Source organism: Hyaena hyaena, unplaced genomic scaffold (genome assembly GCF_003009895.1).
Source record: "Hyaena hyaena isolate Hyena2069 unplaced genomic scaffold, ASM300989v1 scaffold_127, whole genome shotgun sequence".
NCBI classification, from domain to species: domain Eukaryota; kingdom Metazoa; phylum Chordata; class Mammalia; order Carnivora; family Hyaenidae; genus Hyaena; species Hyaena hyaena.
Genome location: NW_024080758.1, coordinates 1,513,946 through 1,532,286, shown reverse-complemented (window position 1 = coordinate 1,532,286; position 18,341 = coordinate 1,513,946). Strand labels below are relative to the sequence as shown.

Genomic DNA, 18,341 nt, shown 5'->3' with positions numbered 1-18,341 from the left:
CTTGATGAAAGAAATTAAAGCAGACATGAATAACTGGATTGGAAGAATCCATGTTGTGAAAATGTCTGTCCTCCCCAAAGCACTCGACAGATTCGGTGCAGTCCCCGTCATATTTTTCACAGAAATAGAACAAACAGTCCAAAACACCTGTGGAAGTACAAGAACCAGAACCGTCAAAGCAGTTCTGAGAAGGAAACACCCCAAGCCTCACAAACTTCAAAGACCCCTTGGTAGTTGCTGGGGGCAGGCGGCTGGGCGGTGTGCCAGATTGGTGAGGGTGGTCAGAGTTACACACCTCCAGTTACAAATGTAAATCATGGAGCTGTAACGTGCAGACGGTGGCTTTAGTTGATTCTGCTGCATGGCACGTTTGAAAGTTGCTAAGATCTTAGAAGTTCTCATCACAAAAGACATGTGGCTCTTTATGGTGAAGGATGTTAACTGTGGCAGACATTTTGCGATACATACAAGTATCGAATCTTTATGTTGTACACCTGAAAGGCATGTTCGAGGTTAGTATATTCCAGTTAAACAAACAAAATTACTCTAATGACCTTTCCTAGTGCTTATCTACTCCCTCTCACCAAGGGTAACTACTGTTCCCTCACTGTAGAGTGGCTTTGTGTCGTTTGAATTTCATGTAAATTACACATTTATCTAATCTGTTGCGTCTGCTTCCACTCAACAGTGTGCCCGTGAGATTCATCCTTATTGTTAAATGAAGCAATATTTTATACTTTTTTTCATGGCTGAATAGTATCCCTTTGTATGAATATGCCACAATTTATCCATTGTACATTAATGAAATTTTGACTCATTTTCAGTATTGAGTTACTACAAATAATATTGCCCAGAACATTCCCATAGAGACCTTTGGGTGTGCAGGATGCCGGTGTAGTTTAAGGATGCCGTTGCTACCGGGTTCTGCGGCACTAAAACAGATGGTGATCTACGGGATAATTTTATATCACCCAATAACAATGTAGTTTCTGTATTGTAATCACCTAGTGTAAGAAGTGTCAAAACGCCCGTTCGAGACCACTAGGGAAATCTGTTAACCACACACAGCTGGGTTGAGGACTGCCTTGATAATGTTGTAGCCTCTCGGAGGACGAAATTAGGGCAGAAGAAGGTTGTGGGGTCTCAAGTTAATCAGAGGGGAGGTTAAATTAAGGTCAGGTTTCCTAGAATTTTTCTAGTTTCAACATCTGTAATTACGATAGTAGACTTCTTTTTTAAAAATTTTTAAATGTTTATTCAATTTTGAGAGAGACACACACAGAGAGCATGAGTGGGGGAGGAGCAGAGAGAGAGACACAGAATTCAAAGCAGGCTCCAGGCTCTGAACTGTCAGCACAGAGCCTGATGTGAAGCTCGAACTCTTGAACTGTGAGATCATGACCTGAGCTGAAGTCAGACACTCAACTGACTGAACCAGCCAGGCTCGCCAGTAGTAGCTTTCTGATACCGCCAAATAGTTCTTTTACCCAAGCCACCATTGCTTCTAGGAAGCTTACATCGATCTTTCTGTGTAAAATGTATACATTTCAACTTATTTGGAAGCAATAACATTAGGGAAAGGAAGCCATCGTTTCATGTATGGAAAGTAATTAAACTGCACGCTGCAAGCAGGTGAATTTTATGGTGTGTAAATTATATTCCTGCCTGGCTTTTTAGAAACAAAAGCCTTGGTTAAAAGTTCTAAGACAAAATTCTAGGCCTGCCTGTTCCATCAATTAGCTGTTTATTCAGTCGGTAAATATTTGAGAACTTGTAGACACAGGAAACCAGCTGGTGAGCTGACACGGTCCTGAGACTCCTAAAGCCCTGGTGGGAAGGCGCGCGGGTGTGAGCGTGCGCGCAGGTGTGGAGGGGACACATTCACACACCAGCGTCCGCCAGTTGCCATCAACGTAAAGGAATGCCCGTGCGACCCAGAGGCAGAAAGGGGACCAGAGCACACGGCACCGGAAGAGAGGCCACCTAACAGAGTTCTGTCTTTTTCTTCTGAGCAACAGAAAGCCATTGAGTTTTTCAAGGCTTCAAGTTTTTCAAGGTAGTGACATCATATTTGTGTCTTGGAAAGATGGTTTTGCTGCCTTAAGAGTTACGAGTTAGAGACATTCTGAATTTCCAAGAGTGGAAATATGCACACTCATTAGGAGGCCACAGTTGTGAGAGCCGATTGGCGTTTGGGACTGGTGAGGGAGGGGAGCTGTCAGAATAACGCACAGATGCCTGGAGGGTAGAACTTGAAGAAGAGAGGGTGTCCTAGAAGATGGGGCTTCGTGGAATTGTATGGCAGGCTCCAAAGTTACCCTCTTACTGACCAGTTTTATTTATTTTTATTTATTTATTTATTTTTAAAAATTTTTAACGTTTTTTATTTATTTCTGAGAGAGAGAGCATGAGCAGGGGAGGGGCAGAGAGGGGGGAGACACAGAATCAAAGCAGGCTCCAGGCTCTGAGCTGTCAGCACAGAGCCTGACGTGGGGCTCAAACCCACGAACCTTGAGATCATGACCTGAGCCGAAGCCAGACTCCCAACCGACTGAGCCACCCAGGTGCCCCCTGACCAGTTTTAAATAGTATAGTTTGCAGTTATTAATAGGAATGAACGATTGGTCATATTTTCGTATTAGTATACCTGTTGGCGCTGAAACTTAACTCCCACCATTACTGCTGCTTTTTAAAATGCATCCATTTGATTCGTCATGATGAAATTAGGCCAAAGGGATTTATAACTTAAGTCATTTAAAATGCACTATGTTTTGCTCCTCCTATGTGATCTCTGTTTCAACAACTGTGATTTGGTGTTTCTTTCGTCAGTATTCGATTTTCATCAAGCGGCTGATGGTATCCAGGAACAGCAGAGACAAGAACAAGCGGGAAAAAAGTATGTGTTTTTGTTTTTGGTGCAGGTTAAGCAAGCAGACCCCGACCCTTATGTTTAACTTCTGGGCCAGAGGTTTAAGAAAGACCATTAGCATATCTGTTTAGAGTTCAGAGAAAATCCAGAGGAACGTGACAGTAAACTTAGGGAAAATAGCATACACAGGAAATAGTCGAAGTAACTTCATTCTTTGCAATGATCCGACCGCAAGAAGTGCATCTTTCTTGTCTAACTCAAAGCTCATTTGGATTTATTTTAAGCTTGGGCACCACAAAAAAGGGCATTGGCCCAGTTTATTCTTCCAAAGCTGCTCGGAGTGGACTGCGGATGTGCGATCTTGTTTCTGACTTTGAGGGATTCTCTGAGAGGTAACTAACTTGCGTTTCCGAATAGAAAGAGCAAATGTGATTTTGGGAATTGGTCCTATCCAGGATGCAAATTGGTAAAATCAGAAGTCTGGTTGCATAGTGGTGGTTGGCTCTTTTGTTTTGTTTGGAATATTAAAGTTATTTTTTATTACTTTATTTCAAATTAACTTCGTGAAAAGTAGCACCTTGGTGATATCGTAGCAGTACCCCAACGAGGCAAAGCCAGAATTACACATAGGGACTGGGGTTTGGTATAGTTTGCTAAGAAATGGATTCCGGGGGGTGTGGTGGTACTGTGGCCGGGTTACCATCCCCTGGAGTCTTGACCCCTCAGGTTTTCAGTTCCAGAGGGAGACTCCCCCAGCCTAGACATGATTAGGCTCTTAGGTACTGGTGAACAATTGTGTACCAAGCTCACCTTAAAAAATAGGAATTGCCTCATGGATGCTCATGCACTAGCAAAATCTCCATGAGAAACCTCATAATCATCAAAGCTGTATGGTGACTTGGCAACAGGGAGTTAATTGCTTGTGTTTAATAAGAGGTAGCATCCTAGATCCAGCGGCTGTATCCATTTTCAGGCCATGGTTTGTCTGTGCCGACAGGGCACCGCCACTGAAAATAGAGATCAGTTGCTAAATTCTGCCTCTGTCTCTTTAAAATGCATTGTGTAGCTTGTCCCCTTTTGTTTCTCACACAGTGTAATCTAATTTATACTAATATAAATTACACAGATGTAAGATCTTAGTCCGTCCCCTTCCCTCCCCACACATCACCCTAATTATATGATTGGTATTCCTGAATTTGAATAAAAAATATCTTGAGTGTATCACTTATTCATATGACTGATCTCCTGTTTAGATTTTATATCTTAGAATGTAGCTTCAGTTTGGGATTGATTTGTTGCAAAAACCACTTATCTACAGAAACCATTTGAGTCAAGTGATACTATTCAGACTATTTTTAAACAGAGCTAACGTCTTGATTTATCCATATTTCTCAGGTTCAAAGTTCTGGCTAACCAGTACAAATCTATATACCCCACTTTGGAAATCGACATCGAAGGGGAATTACAAAAACTCAAGGTAATGCTTTCTGGCCTCTTTAATGTCCTTTTAAAAAGTCGTTTGCCAGACCGACCTCTAAGATGGTCCATTCTTTCGGGCATTGTGTTAGGAATTGCAAACATAAGAATGAAGAGTGTACAGTCTCTAATTCCCTTTATGGAAGTCACACTGTGGTTGGGAAGATGTACATTAAATAATTTGTAATATAATCAGTGCCACACAGACACGCATCACATACTGGAAATAAGAACTTTTTACGTCTAAAAGCATATGGGCCCACCGGAAAGGTCAGGGCCTGTTTGAGGCACCTCGCGTGAAGTGGCTGGAATGGAATAGTGAGGGAGGGAACAGGAGCCCACAGGTCTTCTGTCGGTCTTCTGTCCAGCGGTAGCAAGTTTCGCTCTTATCCTGGAGTTAAGGAAGAGCTATTGAGTAATTCTGAGCAGAGAAAAGACTCGATTTGGATTATGTAAAAAAATCCCTCCTAGCAGTGTGGAGCAGAGAGCGACCGCGGGACAGCAGGGGATGCTGACTCGTAAAGCTGGCCAGCACCTTGTAGAAGGAGGCCCCAGGGGGCCAGTCTCTTTAGCACCAGACTCTTCCGAGACCAAGGTGACTGGCAAAGGTTGGGCCCACGTTTGGCAGCTGTTAGGTGTCGGGGGGCCTGAGTTAGTAGAAGAACCTCCTATCCTCTCCACCTTCTATTCCTCCCTGATCTTTGGTGAGTTTCAAGCTGCTTCACATGTGTCTGATTGTTACTCCTCTTCCCTAAATCTGTGTGAACATCAACTGCAGAACTGAATAGGAATTTACAAACCTCCTATGTTATTCTAGAATGATTGTAGACTTTAGGCCTGTCTCCTCACTAAATTCCTTAAAAAAAAAAAAAAAAAAAAAGACCTCCAAGGAAGAGTCTGAATGTTGAGTATTTAGATTTCAGTATACTGGTCATTGCTCAGGATATGCTGCCATCTTTTTTTTTTTTTTCATTCTGTCATACAGCAAATATTTTAAATTGATTGCCAGCAACTTGGAAACATTTATGTGAGAAGTATGGTTATGGCTTTTGACATGTTTCATGTGAATGTGAAGTAGTGAATAATAATGAACAGAATTGGGTAAGAAGATTCTTAATCGGTGAACCAGTTATTACCCACCATTTATCAGTGGGTGTAATATACCCTGCTGAGTTCATGAGTGGACCTTGGATTTCCATACTAGTCTGGCTAAATATTGAAACACAGTTGAAACTAGAGGTTTGCTTGCTTATTTGTTTTTGAGAGAGGGAGAGAGGGCGTGTGCACATGTGCATTCATGCGAGGGTGGGGGGCAGAGAGAGAGGGAGAGAATCTTAAGCAGACTCCCCTTCTAGCTCGGAGCACGACTGTGAGATCATGACCTGAACCAAAATCAATAGTCAGACGCTTACTTGACTGAGCCACCTATGTGCCCCGAAACTAGGTTTTATTGTATTTATACTTTAGACCTTGGGGGAACTCTTGTTTATATTACATTTTTAATTGAATTTGAAAATTAAGCAGTATTATTAATTCTTTTAATATGTTTTGTGAACATTTTACAGTGCTCACGTGTAAAATAGTATTCGATATTACCCACTAGTAATACTGCTGAGCTATTGCTATAATGGAATACAATGGCAAAAGAGTGTTAACAGTCAGATATCAATATTTGCATGCCTGGCAATGACACGTGTGACCCGCACCAACATTTTGACTATCACCCTGATGCAAGTTTCAAAACTTGTGGTTACAAATGGATTATAAATGGGGCTTTTTCAAGACTTCACAGAATACAGAAGCACAATGTAATGTACTCAGTACTTTTATTTTCCTGAAAGCTGGTTGATGAAGAACAAGTCTTGGCCATGAGGAATATTGGCATCATACCTTGCAGTAAGGTTAATGTGGAACCTCTGAACTTGACTGTTTCTCTACTTCCCTTGAGTTAGGGTCTCCTTTCTGGTTCTGGAGAACCAGGGCAAGAGACCAGAGCTAGTCCCGATGTCCAGTAGACTGAGTACTGTCGCCCTCCCTCCTATTTTGCGTTAGTTAAGTCTTCACGGTCATTGAGTCTTACAGGTAAATCTTACTGGTACTGATCATATTGTACACTTATTATTCCACACTGGAATTGGTTTTTGTCTTTGCCTATAGGGTTACATGGAAAGGATTAAACCAATGGTGAGAGACGGAGTTTATTTCCTCTATGAGGCGCTCCATGGGCCACCGAAGAAAATCTTGGTAGAAGGTGCGAATGCAGCCCTACTAGATATTGATTTTGGTGAGTGAGCTAGGACTCATGGGAGCTCAACCGAGCCCTGAAGTTCTTACGGTATAAATAGTTAACATTTGCCTTACAGGATTTTAAAGCCCAGCTTGTATATTCAGTAATGATGGGAGTTCGTCATCTGCTACTCATCTGTCCTTTGAAAGGAATACTGTGGAAAATACACGTGTTAAGTTTTGTAGTTTATGCGAAAAATGAAATCAGTCTTTGGGCCAGTGGGTCTGGGATTCTGTAAGCCGATTTTCATTGTTTGGTTCATGCTCCATTTGAGGATGAGAGGAAGCCTATGGAAAGCTCTTTACTTTTAATTCAGCCTTTCTTTAAATATAAGAACTAATAGACACTGTCCTCAAACACTCTGAGGCCTGTGGAAATCTGTTTAACTCCTTGAGTGTGAGATTCTGAACGGATTAGGGCATTTCTTCCGTCTTGGAAAAGTGAGCAAGTTAGTACCTTCCAGCTCCTGCCCCATTAGGTTGTTGGCTCTCCGTGTGAGCCTCATTTCTCAGCATAAGTCTGAGTGTTCTCGGTTCTTACTGACCTTTCTTGGCTTTTGACTCGCAGGTAACCCAGTTAAAGAGAAAGTGTATTTCTATTACGGTAGATCATGTATTTTTGACTCCATAATATCCCTGTGCAATCTGGAAGGCAGAGTGTCCGATGAGCTCAGTGAGTAGTTTAAGTGCTCACAGGATTTTTGGGGCTGGGGGAGTATACCTCTCTTAGTGTCCCTTGTCACTGTGGGGACTCTTCCCTGAACAGAGAGCAGAGGGTAGGATACTGAAGACCACAGGCTTCTTCGTGTGCTGCTGTCGCTCTAGGTTGCTGCTGTGTCTTAAAAATCTGTATCAAGGGAATAAAACAAATTTGTTCTCGAACTAACAGGAGAGTGTTAGAAGTACATAGCTTGTAAGTCCACTCAGTGGACGAGCACCCAGGTTTTGGCATCGCATCATTTAGCAGTCCTCAAGGTAGCCACCGGGCAGAGCTGGGTGAGCGCGCCCACGCAGCCTCTCCGGGTCCCGCGCTGCGGGGCCAGCTCTGACCACCTGTGCGGTTACCTCATCACGGACAAAAAGGATCAAGAGTAGGACGATGAGGTTTTGAGGGGACAGTCCCAGGCAGGTCTGTCTGCTACCTAGAATATACTCAAATGCGGATTTTTCCTAGTAATTCTGTTTCCGAGTAATGTATGTCCATGTGTGTATAGTTTAATGTTTGTTTCTCTTTGTAGGTACTTATCCTTTCGTGACCTCTTCAAACTGTACGGTCGGAGGTGTCTGTACTGGGCTGGGGATGCCCCCTCAAAATGTCGGGGAAGTGTATGGGGTCGTGAAAGCCTACACGACTCGAGTTGGCATTGGTGCCTTCCCTACAGAGCAGGATAATGTAAGCCTGGTTTTCAGTTGATCTAATTCCAAAAGTTTTTTCTTTTTTTCTTTTTTTAATGTTTATTTTTTTTGAGAGAGAAAGAAACATGAAAAACCGTTTCTACACATGAGGAAACTGAGGCATGGAATGGGGGAGGGGCACAGAGTGAGGAGACACAGAATCTGAAGCAGGCTCCAGGCTCCGAGCTGTCAACACAGAGCCTGATGCAGGGCTCAAACTCATGAGCCATGAGTTCATGACCTGAGCTGAAGTCGGACGCTTAACCCACTGAGCCACCCAGGCGCTCCTGAAAAACTTCTGGGGGTGCTTGGTTGGCTCAGGTGGTTGAGTGTCCACTGATTTTGACTCAGTTTGTGGTCCCAGAGTCGTGGGATTGAGCCCCGCGTCAGGCTCTGCCCTGAGTGTGGAACCTGCTTGGGATTCATTCTCTCTCTCTCTCTCTCTCTCTCTCTCTTTCTCTCTCCCTCCTTCTCCTCCCCCTTCCCCCTTCTGCTTTTTTCCTTAACAAATTCTTACCTTCCCGTGCACTTCACTGAATTGGCGGCAGATTGACAACACAAGAGAAGCATTAGAGGGCACTTACAGGTACGCGTAGGTGCAAGTTCCTGAGGGAGATCGAGGTGCTGGCGGAGAAGGAGGTGGTTAATAACCTATTAGGAGCCTATTAGGCTATTAGGAGCCAGGGCTGAGGAGAGTGACCTCCGGACCTGGGCTAAGCCTTGCTAATACTCAGTGGTGGTGATGGCGGGCCATGCACTGTTGAAGGGTTATATACTTGGGAGCTCTGTGGACCTCACGACAGCTCAGGGAGCTGGGACGTGTCGCCATCCCCTTCTCCACATGAAGAAACTGAGGCACGGAGAGCTGCCATAACTTGCAGGTAGATGGATGGAGCTGGGATTTGAACCTGACAGAGCAGCAGCCTAAAAACAACACATAGTTGTATCGATGTCAGAATACGAGAGGTAATGAAATGATGACTTTAATCAGGAAGGTGTAAAGTAGGAAATAGATCACGGGCGAAGGGTTAGGTTGTAGACCATGGCTGCGGCTTGGAGCTTTGAGCATTGCTGTCGATCTGTGAAAGGGAGTTGTGCTGTCAGTAACTCCTTGCTGGCTGAGAGTTTGTGTTCCGGTTTTCAGGAAGGTGACGGAACTACAGTTCTTGGAACAATTCGCTTAACTTGTCTATTTTAATAAATACTTAAACTTTGTTTTTCATATGTGGCATTTATTATTTTTATATGTTGATCTAAATTTTGAGAAGTTATCTAACATCATAAAAATGACTGGTTTTAGAGACATGGTTAAAAATGAAGTCAAAGGTGGATTGCTTCCAAATGATGCCTTACGTAATATCCATCATCTGAGTGGAATTCTATCTTCCACTTAGTTGTATGTTCATCTCTAGGAGACTTTGGCTTGTTATATGATCTTAGATATAATTCTACTAGATTTACAGCATTGGTTTTATAGTCCTGTTTCCTGCTTCCCAGGAAATTGGAGAATTACTACAAACGAGAGGTCGGGAGTTTGGGGTAACCACTGGAAGGAAAAGAAGGTGTGGCTGGCTGGACCTCGTTTTGCTCAAATATGCTCATATGATTAATGGATTTACCGCGTGAGTATTCTTAGAAATGTTGATTTCAGGAAACTACAGGAAGGCTCTTGACCACAGGTTAGGTTTTGTGGAGTGCAACCTTGAGGAGTAGTATCCTGATAGTAGGATCACTCGTTAGCCTCCAAAGGCAGTTGTAGCTCAAGGTACAGGTGGGCCAAAATCCAGGGAAACGGTACCCAAGGGAAAGGACCCCACTCTGTCTTCCTTGACGTCCAGGGTTGGGGAAAGGAATCCTGACCCTCCACATGACTGTGAGTGTAGAGGGAAGTAAGATCGCTAGATAGGTAGGTGCGTGGCACACTTTGCTTGTATGGATGGGAGGCTGCATAACCGATTTAGTGCACGGGCTTGATGGGTGTCTAACTCAGGGTTTCAGATCTCAGGGTCATGCACTGTGCTGTGACTTTTGGGCAGGTTAATCTTTCTGTGCCTTTTTCACCATCTTTAAAATCTAGATGACAGCATCTGCGTCTTGCAAGTATCTTGAAAATTAAGCAGGACATATAGTGAGAGCATATAGCACGCTGCCTGGCTCCCTGAAAATGCTCAGTAGAAGTTGCTATTAATATATGTACATAAATATGTAAATAACCGTATTCACATCTGTATTAACTTGGCTTAACTTGTAGCAAATAGCGAAATAAAGGATAAAAAGATAATGTGTGGGTGAGAATCTCAAACCTATTTTATCTAAGTCCATAGATTTCCCCTTAAGGCTATTTCCCAGTCAGTTTATTGGGAGATCGGTGTTTGGGGAAGAGGCCCTCGATGTGGTTCCCTCAGTCTGCTCTGACAGTTTCTGAGCAGAGGGGCAGAGGTGACGTGACGGTGACCAGAGGGACAGAGAGGAGGGCCTGCGGTGGATGTGTACATGTCCTTGTATCTTGTCATCCGCTGTGTGGGAGCAGCGAATCCTGCTGGGTCCCATGGAATGTGCCCTTGACCCCAGGCCGCTGCCCCTCACCTCTGTGCTGATCCCTCATACGAAAGCGAAGCAAGATGGTCAGTCAGGGAGAACGGAACTAGTAGAGCTCCTCGTAATTGTTCAGTTAATCATTTTTCTATGGTGAGCATGCATGCTTCATGTGTGGCACACTTTAGAATATCCTCCCAACCAGTGTTCAGACCTGCTTTGGAAGGCTTAGCTCGGTATGAATTCTCCTTTACTTTGTCACCATGTTAGATGTTAGGGCCTCGAAGAGTCTGCGGTTTTTAACGTTGCCTTCCCTTCCACTTAGGTTGGCACTTACCAAATTGGATATCTTGGACATGTTTACGGAAATCAAAGTTGGAGTTGCTTACAAGCTAGATGGTGAAATCATACCTCATTTCCCAGGTACGTTTTTCAGTCTGCGGTGCAAAGAACATTATTAGGGGAATGTGTTAGAGCATCTCATAAAGCCCTTCCGTGCGGTTGATGATACATGGCCCCAGGGGTGCCGTGTTCCGTGTGAATCGCGCAGGAACAGTCACTTGGCCCCGGCATTGGTTTTGTAGCTGCCACGCGTTTGGGTTCTGGGTCTCAGAAAGCGTGTGTTCAGACTCAGGAGAGAAGAAACGAGGCAGCTCTGCGGCCCCTGAATCTCACCTTCCCTATTTTGAAAGTAACTCCTGTGTAGGCGTTCCTCTCCTGGAGAAATGTCAGGCAGGAGAAGGGAGGCAGGCTCTGAGCACACTCGCCCACCCTGCCCTCCACACCGCGCGAGTGCCTTTCCCTAGTGTCCTGTGTCAGGAGTGGGTGGTTGTAAAGAGGCTTCCTACATGAGGCAACGTGTCTTTGAGCATCTCTGTAGCTGCAGGGTTTCTTCAGTTACTCAGGAAGTTCAGTAAATGTTACCTACTTCCAGAAACAGGAACCAACTATTCATTTGTTTAGTCATCCTGGAAGGGCGAGACCGCCAAACAAAGGACTGTCAGCAGCTTAATGAAGCTTGGTAGGTTGATAGGTTTGTGACTTGCTAACGACACCAGTCCCTGGGAGCTGCAAGTTCTCAGGAACCCCTTAAAGCTGTTACCTGTTGGTGTGACACCTGGGCTGTCTCCACTCTGCTTTCTCTTGACTGGTTTTAGCTTGATTGTGGCTCACTTTTACTACTTTCTTTCTTTAGTTTTTTTTTTTTTAAGTCTATTATTTGTTTTTGAGAGACAGAGAGTGAGTGGGGGAGGGGCAGAGAGAGAGGGAGACAAGAGAATCCGAAGTGGGCTCCACACTGTCAGCACAGAGCCTGATGCGGGGCTCAAACCCACGAACCGTGAGATCATGACCTGGGCCGGTGTTGGACATGTAACGGACTGGCCACCCAGGCGCCCCATGGATCACTACTTCTGTCACTAGTGACTTCTGGGTGAACGCGCTTCTGTTGTGGTGACTCCGATTCCACTGTCTTCCTCTGAAGAGTATTGGTTTTTGTTTTAGGGGACAGTTGAATTACTGGCTGATCATCTTGAACTTGTATGTGCTTGGTTTTCCACTGTGTTTGTACAGTTTTGTGAAGAACCCAAGGTGCTTCCCAAACCTCTAACCTGGTGTGAGTCCATCTACAAAATGCGTTTCTCTGTGGATCTTGGCAGAGCTGGGTGTAAGGCTTTGTTGTCGAGGGTCTGCAGTCAGGTGTTCTCTGGTGCATCACTTTTAGTTTTCTTCTAAATGTTTATTTGAGACAGAGAGAGAGCGCGCGCGCGCACAAGTGGGGGAGGGGCAGAGAGAGAGGGAGACACAGAATCTGAAGCAGCTCCAGGCTCTGAGCTGTCAGCACAGAGCCTAATGTGGGGCTCGAACCCACGAACTGTGAGATTTTGATGCGAGCTGAAGTCGGACGCTTAACTGACTGAGCCACCCAGGCGCCCCTGGAGCAACGTTTTTTAAAAGAAGCGGCATGTCTGCTATCTCAGCTGCCACCAGGAGAGTCACTGGGGTGGAGTGAGCTCTCCAGTCTGGCAGTGCTGGTGCTCCAACGTGCCCTGTCCCTTCCCTCCCGTCAGCACGTGTCCTCTAGGATCTGTCCCTCTCAACTGGGCCACCTGCTGTCCGTAAGCCTCCAGGGGCCTCTTCCTTAGCATGTAAACTTGAACGTTAGCCACGGGACTTGTACAGGGCCTTCTGAGGGCTAGGAGCTCTCTGCGTAGCTCCTTCCTTTCTCGCACTTGACCGTGATTCAGGCTGCTTCAGCATCCCTGAAATCTGGCATCTGCCTTCTCAGTCAGTGGGACTATTGTTCTCCTCTGACTCGTGTCCCAACCCTCAGTCGTCAGGACGTTGTCCCTGGGCAGAGAGTGGAGTCATTCTCAGGATTTGCTCATGAGTTTCCTCTTTCTCAGAAGCTGCAGTTTTGTGCTGCCTGTTGTTCACGTTGACTGGTCGTGGGGTACGGGGCGTTGCAGGGGGGTGGCCCCTTTCAGAGGAGGGCGCTCTCTGAGAAGATTCCAAACCTGACCCTCAGCCGGGCGGGGGGAGGGGGGGGAAGGGGTCAGCGGGAAAACTGGTCAGTACACCACAGCAGCCAACGTACTGTCTCTCGTCAAAGAAGCTATTCTTATCTTCATCCACTTTTAGTTTCTATCAGGAGATACAGAGAAAATGGTCAGGCGAGATCATGCAGGAATTACCAGCCAAGCTTCTGTGCAGTCACAAAAATAGTAGATTTCCCCGATGAGAACGAGTCTGTGAGGCTCCTTTCTGGGAGATTGCTGCCTTTATGCCCGTCTGCAACCTCTGACCCACAGTGGGGAATTCTGAAAAGCTCTAAAAATAGAAAGTTTGACACCAAAGTCAGACCTGAGTTGGGTTGATACTAGAGCCAGTAATCTATCTGCTTGGAGTGAATAATCCTGCTGCAGCAGGACTGTTTGATTATAAAAATATTTCCTCAGATGTAAATGCAGTGTCTGACCTTCCTAAACTCTGAAAAATCCCACATTTTTTTGTATATTTCAAAGCACAGCCGGCTCCAAGGATTTTGAGAAGAGATCAGGAGCCTGTGACATAGCAGAAACGTATTTAGCGGTAGACAAGGTTGTACCATGAGAAAACGTCCATCCTCTTTAACTTTCAGCAAACCAAGAAGTCTTAAATAAAGTCGAAGTTCAATACAAGACTCTCCCAGGTTGGAACACGGACATATCAAATGCAAGGACGTTTAAAGAACTACCTGTTAATGCACAAAATTATGTTCGATTTATTGAAGATGAGCTTCAGATCCCAGGTAAACATAAACACCTTATGAACAGCCGTCTCTACTTTTCTCTGCTTCTAACTTGACTGTATCTTTGAGATAGGATAAGAGAAAAGATCTGTGTTCCTCTGCAGCATGCCTATGATTTGTATAAATGCCCAGGAAGATACCAAATAATCTTATTTCTTAGAATAAATATAATCACCTTTCTTTAATCCTTCAGACAGCAGGTTATGTCATTCCCTTTTGACCCCGTCTTAATTCTCTGTGCTGGTTTTTGCGCTGTTACAGTCATGCCCGTTGGGAACAAATCCTTTTGTATCTTCACCTCCACCGAAACTGGTCTGTGGTCTTCTATTCCGGGCAAAAGCACCCTTGGGAGTTGGGGGGTTGTCTCTTGAATAATTAGGAAATAACAGGTACAGAAAATAGGAAACCCAATTTGAAAAGGTATAAAAGAAGAGGAAAGAATAAAACCGTAAGGCTTTAACACATTGCTTTCTTTGTTCTTCTGCTCATCTCAGATAGTCTGGTTTTCCACATTGCTAGCTGCCCTGACCAGCCCCATGTCTGATTAAGCCGGCATGTTTGCTATGGCTCTCAGTCAGCATTGTTTTGAAATACACACAATGGTGACATTAACATTGACTTGTGTAAAATACCGTAAAGGTGTGGTACGACGTTGAGAGATTCCTGTGGACCGGTACAGGCTGTGCAAGTTAAAATGGTACTTGCTTCCAGATACTTCTACATTTCGGAGATACAAAAGTTACACTGATACTTGAGTAACCCCCTAGCATCCTGTATTTATTAGATGCTTATCTAGTTATTAGGGATTTGATCAAGAGTTCTTTCGGTCTCTGCTGGTTCGCGCCAGTACCTTTCTAACCTAATTATTAGGCATTGAGAACTTGGAAATAACCTGCAGTTAAACCTGGAACAGCTAAGGCTCACACCTGTGCTGGATGCCGATGGCACATTCAGTTTAGAAATCAGCACGTTCTGCTGTCAGCCACGGACCGCAGAAGGCACCTGGCAAGGCTAAATAGTGACACCGAGAAAAGGGGGGATCTTTTCATCCCAAGGATCGAACATTATAAACAAACTAACATTCTTCTTCTACTTTTTCCCCATCCCAGTTAAATGGATCGGTGTAGGTAAATCCAGAGAATCTATGATTCAGCTCTTCTAAGGATCTCCGCCGACACAATAAGCACTCCTTCAAAGGGAGGGGGGAGAGGACTTTAACTGTTTCATTTCTGACCTGCAAATGTCAAGAATAAAGACATTGGAGTGAGATTCAACCCCTACAGGGTTTCCAGGCATCGCAGGCGGCTGGCTGGTGTGGAGAGGAACCTGGGCGTGGTCCAGCGTCCGCCGCCTCGGCTGGCAGAGTCGCCGAGTCACGTTTTCCTCCCGCTCACGGTGCCATGTTTTCCTTGTGTTTAGTCCTAGTATGACCCACGTCGTTCGAAATCTACGAGAATTCCTTCCCGTGTAGTTTCTCTTCATTATTGTCACTGTGCATTGTTAGGTTTTACCTCTGTTAAATGGTAAGAACAATTAATGCAGTTTTGCACAAATATTTTTACATTCTGGTCATCCAACGTGTCGTTGTAATCTTTGCTGTTAGAAAACGATGATGAAAACAAGGGTTCTGTAAACTTTTGTAACGCTATAAACTCTGTTTACCTTGTGGACTGTTGAGTTTCCACTGAGACCATTGCAAATTCGAGCTTTGGCAGGGAGGGAGGGGGGGCTGTATCTGTGTGTCCTTTGATTTGTACAGAACACAAAACTTATTTCTCTCTGTAAATTATTTAACACATTGGACATTGAATTAAAATGGAGAAAGGCGTTCCCTTAAGACAACAACCTTAATGTTAAAAAAAATAATCATTAAAAGATCATTGTGCTAGTTGGTGGATATTTTTCTTTAATTTCAGGCATTAACTCTGAAATGTATAGCCATTGCTTTTTATCTTCCCATTATTTTTAAATCTAGTGGATTGATTTTTCAACATTGTGCCTGCCGGTTTGCCTACAAAATCATCTATAAGTGTCCAAATGAATTCAAATTGTTGGTCATGATTTTGATCATGCCTTTATTTTTTCCTCTTGGGAGAAAAAGAGGTGTTGTTTTGACAATTAGGCTTCACGTAGTGTGTTGTAGATTATCCTTTGAACTATTTTAAATGTTTAAATTAGGTGCCACTTAAATTTATTTTATTATACCATCAATAGCTGATTAAAATGAACCAAATATTTCTAGTATGGTTTGTGTATTGTGTTTTTGTTCTGGTAAGAGAAGTATTAGCAATACTTACATAAGAAGAAGCAGCTTTCTCCCTGGAGAATGTAGGGATGGGGTGGGGAGAACCTTAGAAAGGAGTGTTCATCTCTTTTGTCTTCACTAGACATATTTTCATCGATAACTTAGTTCAGAAACTTCTACAAGAGAGGCAGCCTCGGTGGCTTCAGTAAACCAAAAGGACCTTACAGGTGATCTTACAAGCCCATTACTGATCAATAATGGCTTTTATGTGAAAATAACTTATATTTTATATATAATAAATAATTCTTATTTTTTCCAGTGGAAATTGAATGGGCTTTTATTTCTCCTTTATCTTCCTACTGAATGTCAAATTAGGTTGAGTTGAAATTAGGTTTTTAAGTCCATATTCTACATCCTCAATAATTTTAAGTCCATATTACTGAAACGTAATTTTAGCAATGGTCCAGAGGCAGTGATGTGAAGAGTTATTTGGTGGATGACTTATTTGCCAAAGAGATTACTTAAAAAATAAATAAATAAACTTAAAACAAAAAAAGACAAAACAAAAACTGTCATGATGTGCCTGGCTGGCTGAGTCAGAAGAGCATGTGACCCTTGATCCTGGGTCATGAGTCTGAGCCCCATGTTGGGTGTAGAGTTTACCAAAAAAGTAAATTAATTAATTTAAAAAAACCAAACTCATTCTCTGAAGCAATGATTTTTTTTTTTTTTTTTTTTTTTTTTACCAAAAAAGTATGAATCTCTTACAGATGTTGAGAGACACTGACTCCTTTTTGACTAGGTTGAGTGATTCCTCTCTGTGAGCTGTTTGCTAATTAAACTGGTTAAGATAGGGGTTCTGCTCATAGATGTATTTCAGTCTTTGAAATCCCAGGTAACTATACTGCAGTAATAAATCCTCACTGAACAAGTGTATATGCTGGAATCTGCCGGGTGTTGGGTATTTTGTCATGGGCCAGCATGTCAAACATACTTGTGAGTGCTGTGTGCTGCATGGGAAATGCTGTGAAATGGAACTTAATGCAAGTCTGGAAAGGGTCAGAGAAGTCCTTTAGCAGAAATAGCATTCAAACGGACCGAGAGGATGAGTAGTCAGAGGGACGTGCAAAGGCCCGGAGGCTGCAGACACTTGGGAAGGTTGGAGGAACAGAATGAGTGAGGGGCCGGTAAGGTCGATGAGGTTGGCAAGAAGTCGGAGAAGGACACACCACAAAACCAGACTATGTTCCCGCTAAAAGGAAGGGACTAGGCCAGAACGGAGTAGACATGCTGAAGGGGGCAGACGGGGGAAACAGAAAAACAAACAGGAACATGCGCTCCCAAACCTTAAAGTCAGCAGAAGGGAACCAGGTGGCAGAATAAGACGTTTCCATGGGGAGACGGCCTATTTAACGTATGCTTTTTATATATTAATTGACCGATCTAACTGAATGTCCTCCAGAGATGAGCATATAAATTTAACGCCATTCTGGTCAGAATTGCCAGGGGGTTGTCTGACTGGACAAAATTGCGTTGAAGCTTGGGTGGAAAAATGAATGTGCAAGAATTGCCAAGATGTTTTTGAGAAAAGAATGTGTTGAGAGGTATGGCCCCACCCGGTGGTTAACGACATTATAAAGCTACTACGGTCGAAGTCGTGGGAATGAACAAAAACAGAAGGGAAGCCGACTGGACGTTTCAGAAGTAGACGTGACATACATGCACGTGGGAGCTTGACACAGGCTAAAAATGCCATTTCATGTCATTGGGAAAAGAACACATTAAGAAAATGACAGCAAGGAGGGGTTGTGGGGGGTGATGGGCTTAATGGGCAAGGGGCATTAAGGAAGACTTGTTTGGGGGCGCCTGGGTGGCTCTATCGGTTAAGCATCCGGTTTCAACTCAGGTCATGATCTCATGGTTCATGGGTTCGAGGCCCGTGTCGGGCTCTGTGCTGACAGCTAGCTCAGAGCCTGGAGCCTGCTTCAGATTCTGTGTCTCCCTCTCTCTCTGACTCTCCCTCTCTCTCTCTCTCAAAAATAAACATTAAAAATTTTTTTAAAAAAAGACGATTTGTTGGGATGAGCACTGGGTATTATATGTAGGGGAATGAATCACTGGATTCTACTCCTGAAATCATTATTGTGCTAGATTGAGTATAAATTAAAAAATAAATAAGTAAAAGTTTAAAAAACTGACAGCAAATAGCATCTCAAAATAGGAACTTCAGATTGAATAAAATTCAA

The 18,341-nt window shown here is 43.8% G+C and overlaps 1 protein-coding gene across 2 annotated transcripts in view; it reads left to right on the top strand.

The window, feature by feature from the left end:
• ADSS2 (adenylosuccinate synthase 2) overlaps positions 1-16,094 on the top strand; it is a 34,864-nt gene extending 18,770 nt beyond the window's left edge. The window contains exons 5-14 of one of the 2 annotated variants that reach the window (XR_005529358.1): positions 2,830-2,896; positions 3,154-3,261; positions 4,265-4,346; positions 6,503-6,629; positions 7,870-8,024; positions 9,524-9,648; positions 10,887-10,984; positions 13,701-13,850; positions 14,345-14,547; positions 14,960-15,021. Coding sequence is in view for 1 of the 2 variants with exons in the window: in XM_039237485.1 (XP_039093416.1) it covers positions 2,830-2,896; positions 3,154-3,261; positions 4,265-4,346; positions 6,503-6,629; positions 7,870-8,024; positions 9,524-9,648; positions 10,887-10,984; positions 13,701-13,850; positions 14,960-15,012 (965 nt within the window). In the remaining variant the exon portion in view is untranslated. Of the gene's footprint in view, positions 1-2,829; positions 2,897-3,153; positions 3,262-4,264; positions 4,347-6,502; positions 6,630-7,869; positions 8,025-9,523; positions 9,649-10,886; positions 10,985-13,700; positions 13,851-14,344; positions 14,548-14,959 lie in introns of both variants that reach the window. The other variant, XM_039237485.1, reaches the window with a different exon arrangement.
• Positions 16,095-18,341: the final 2,247 nt, after the last annotated feature.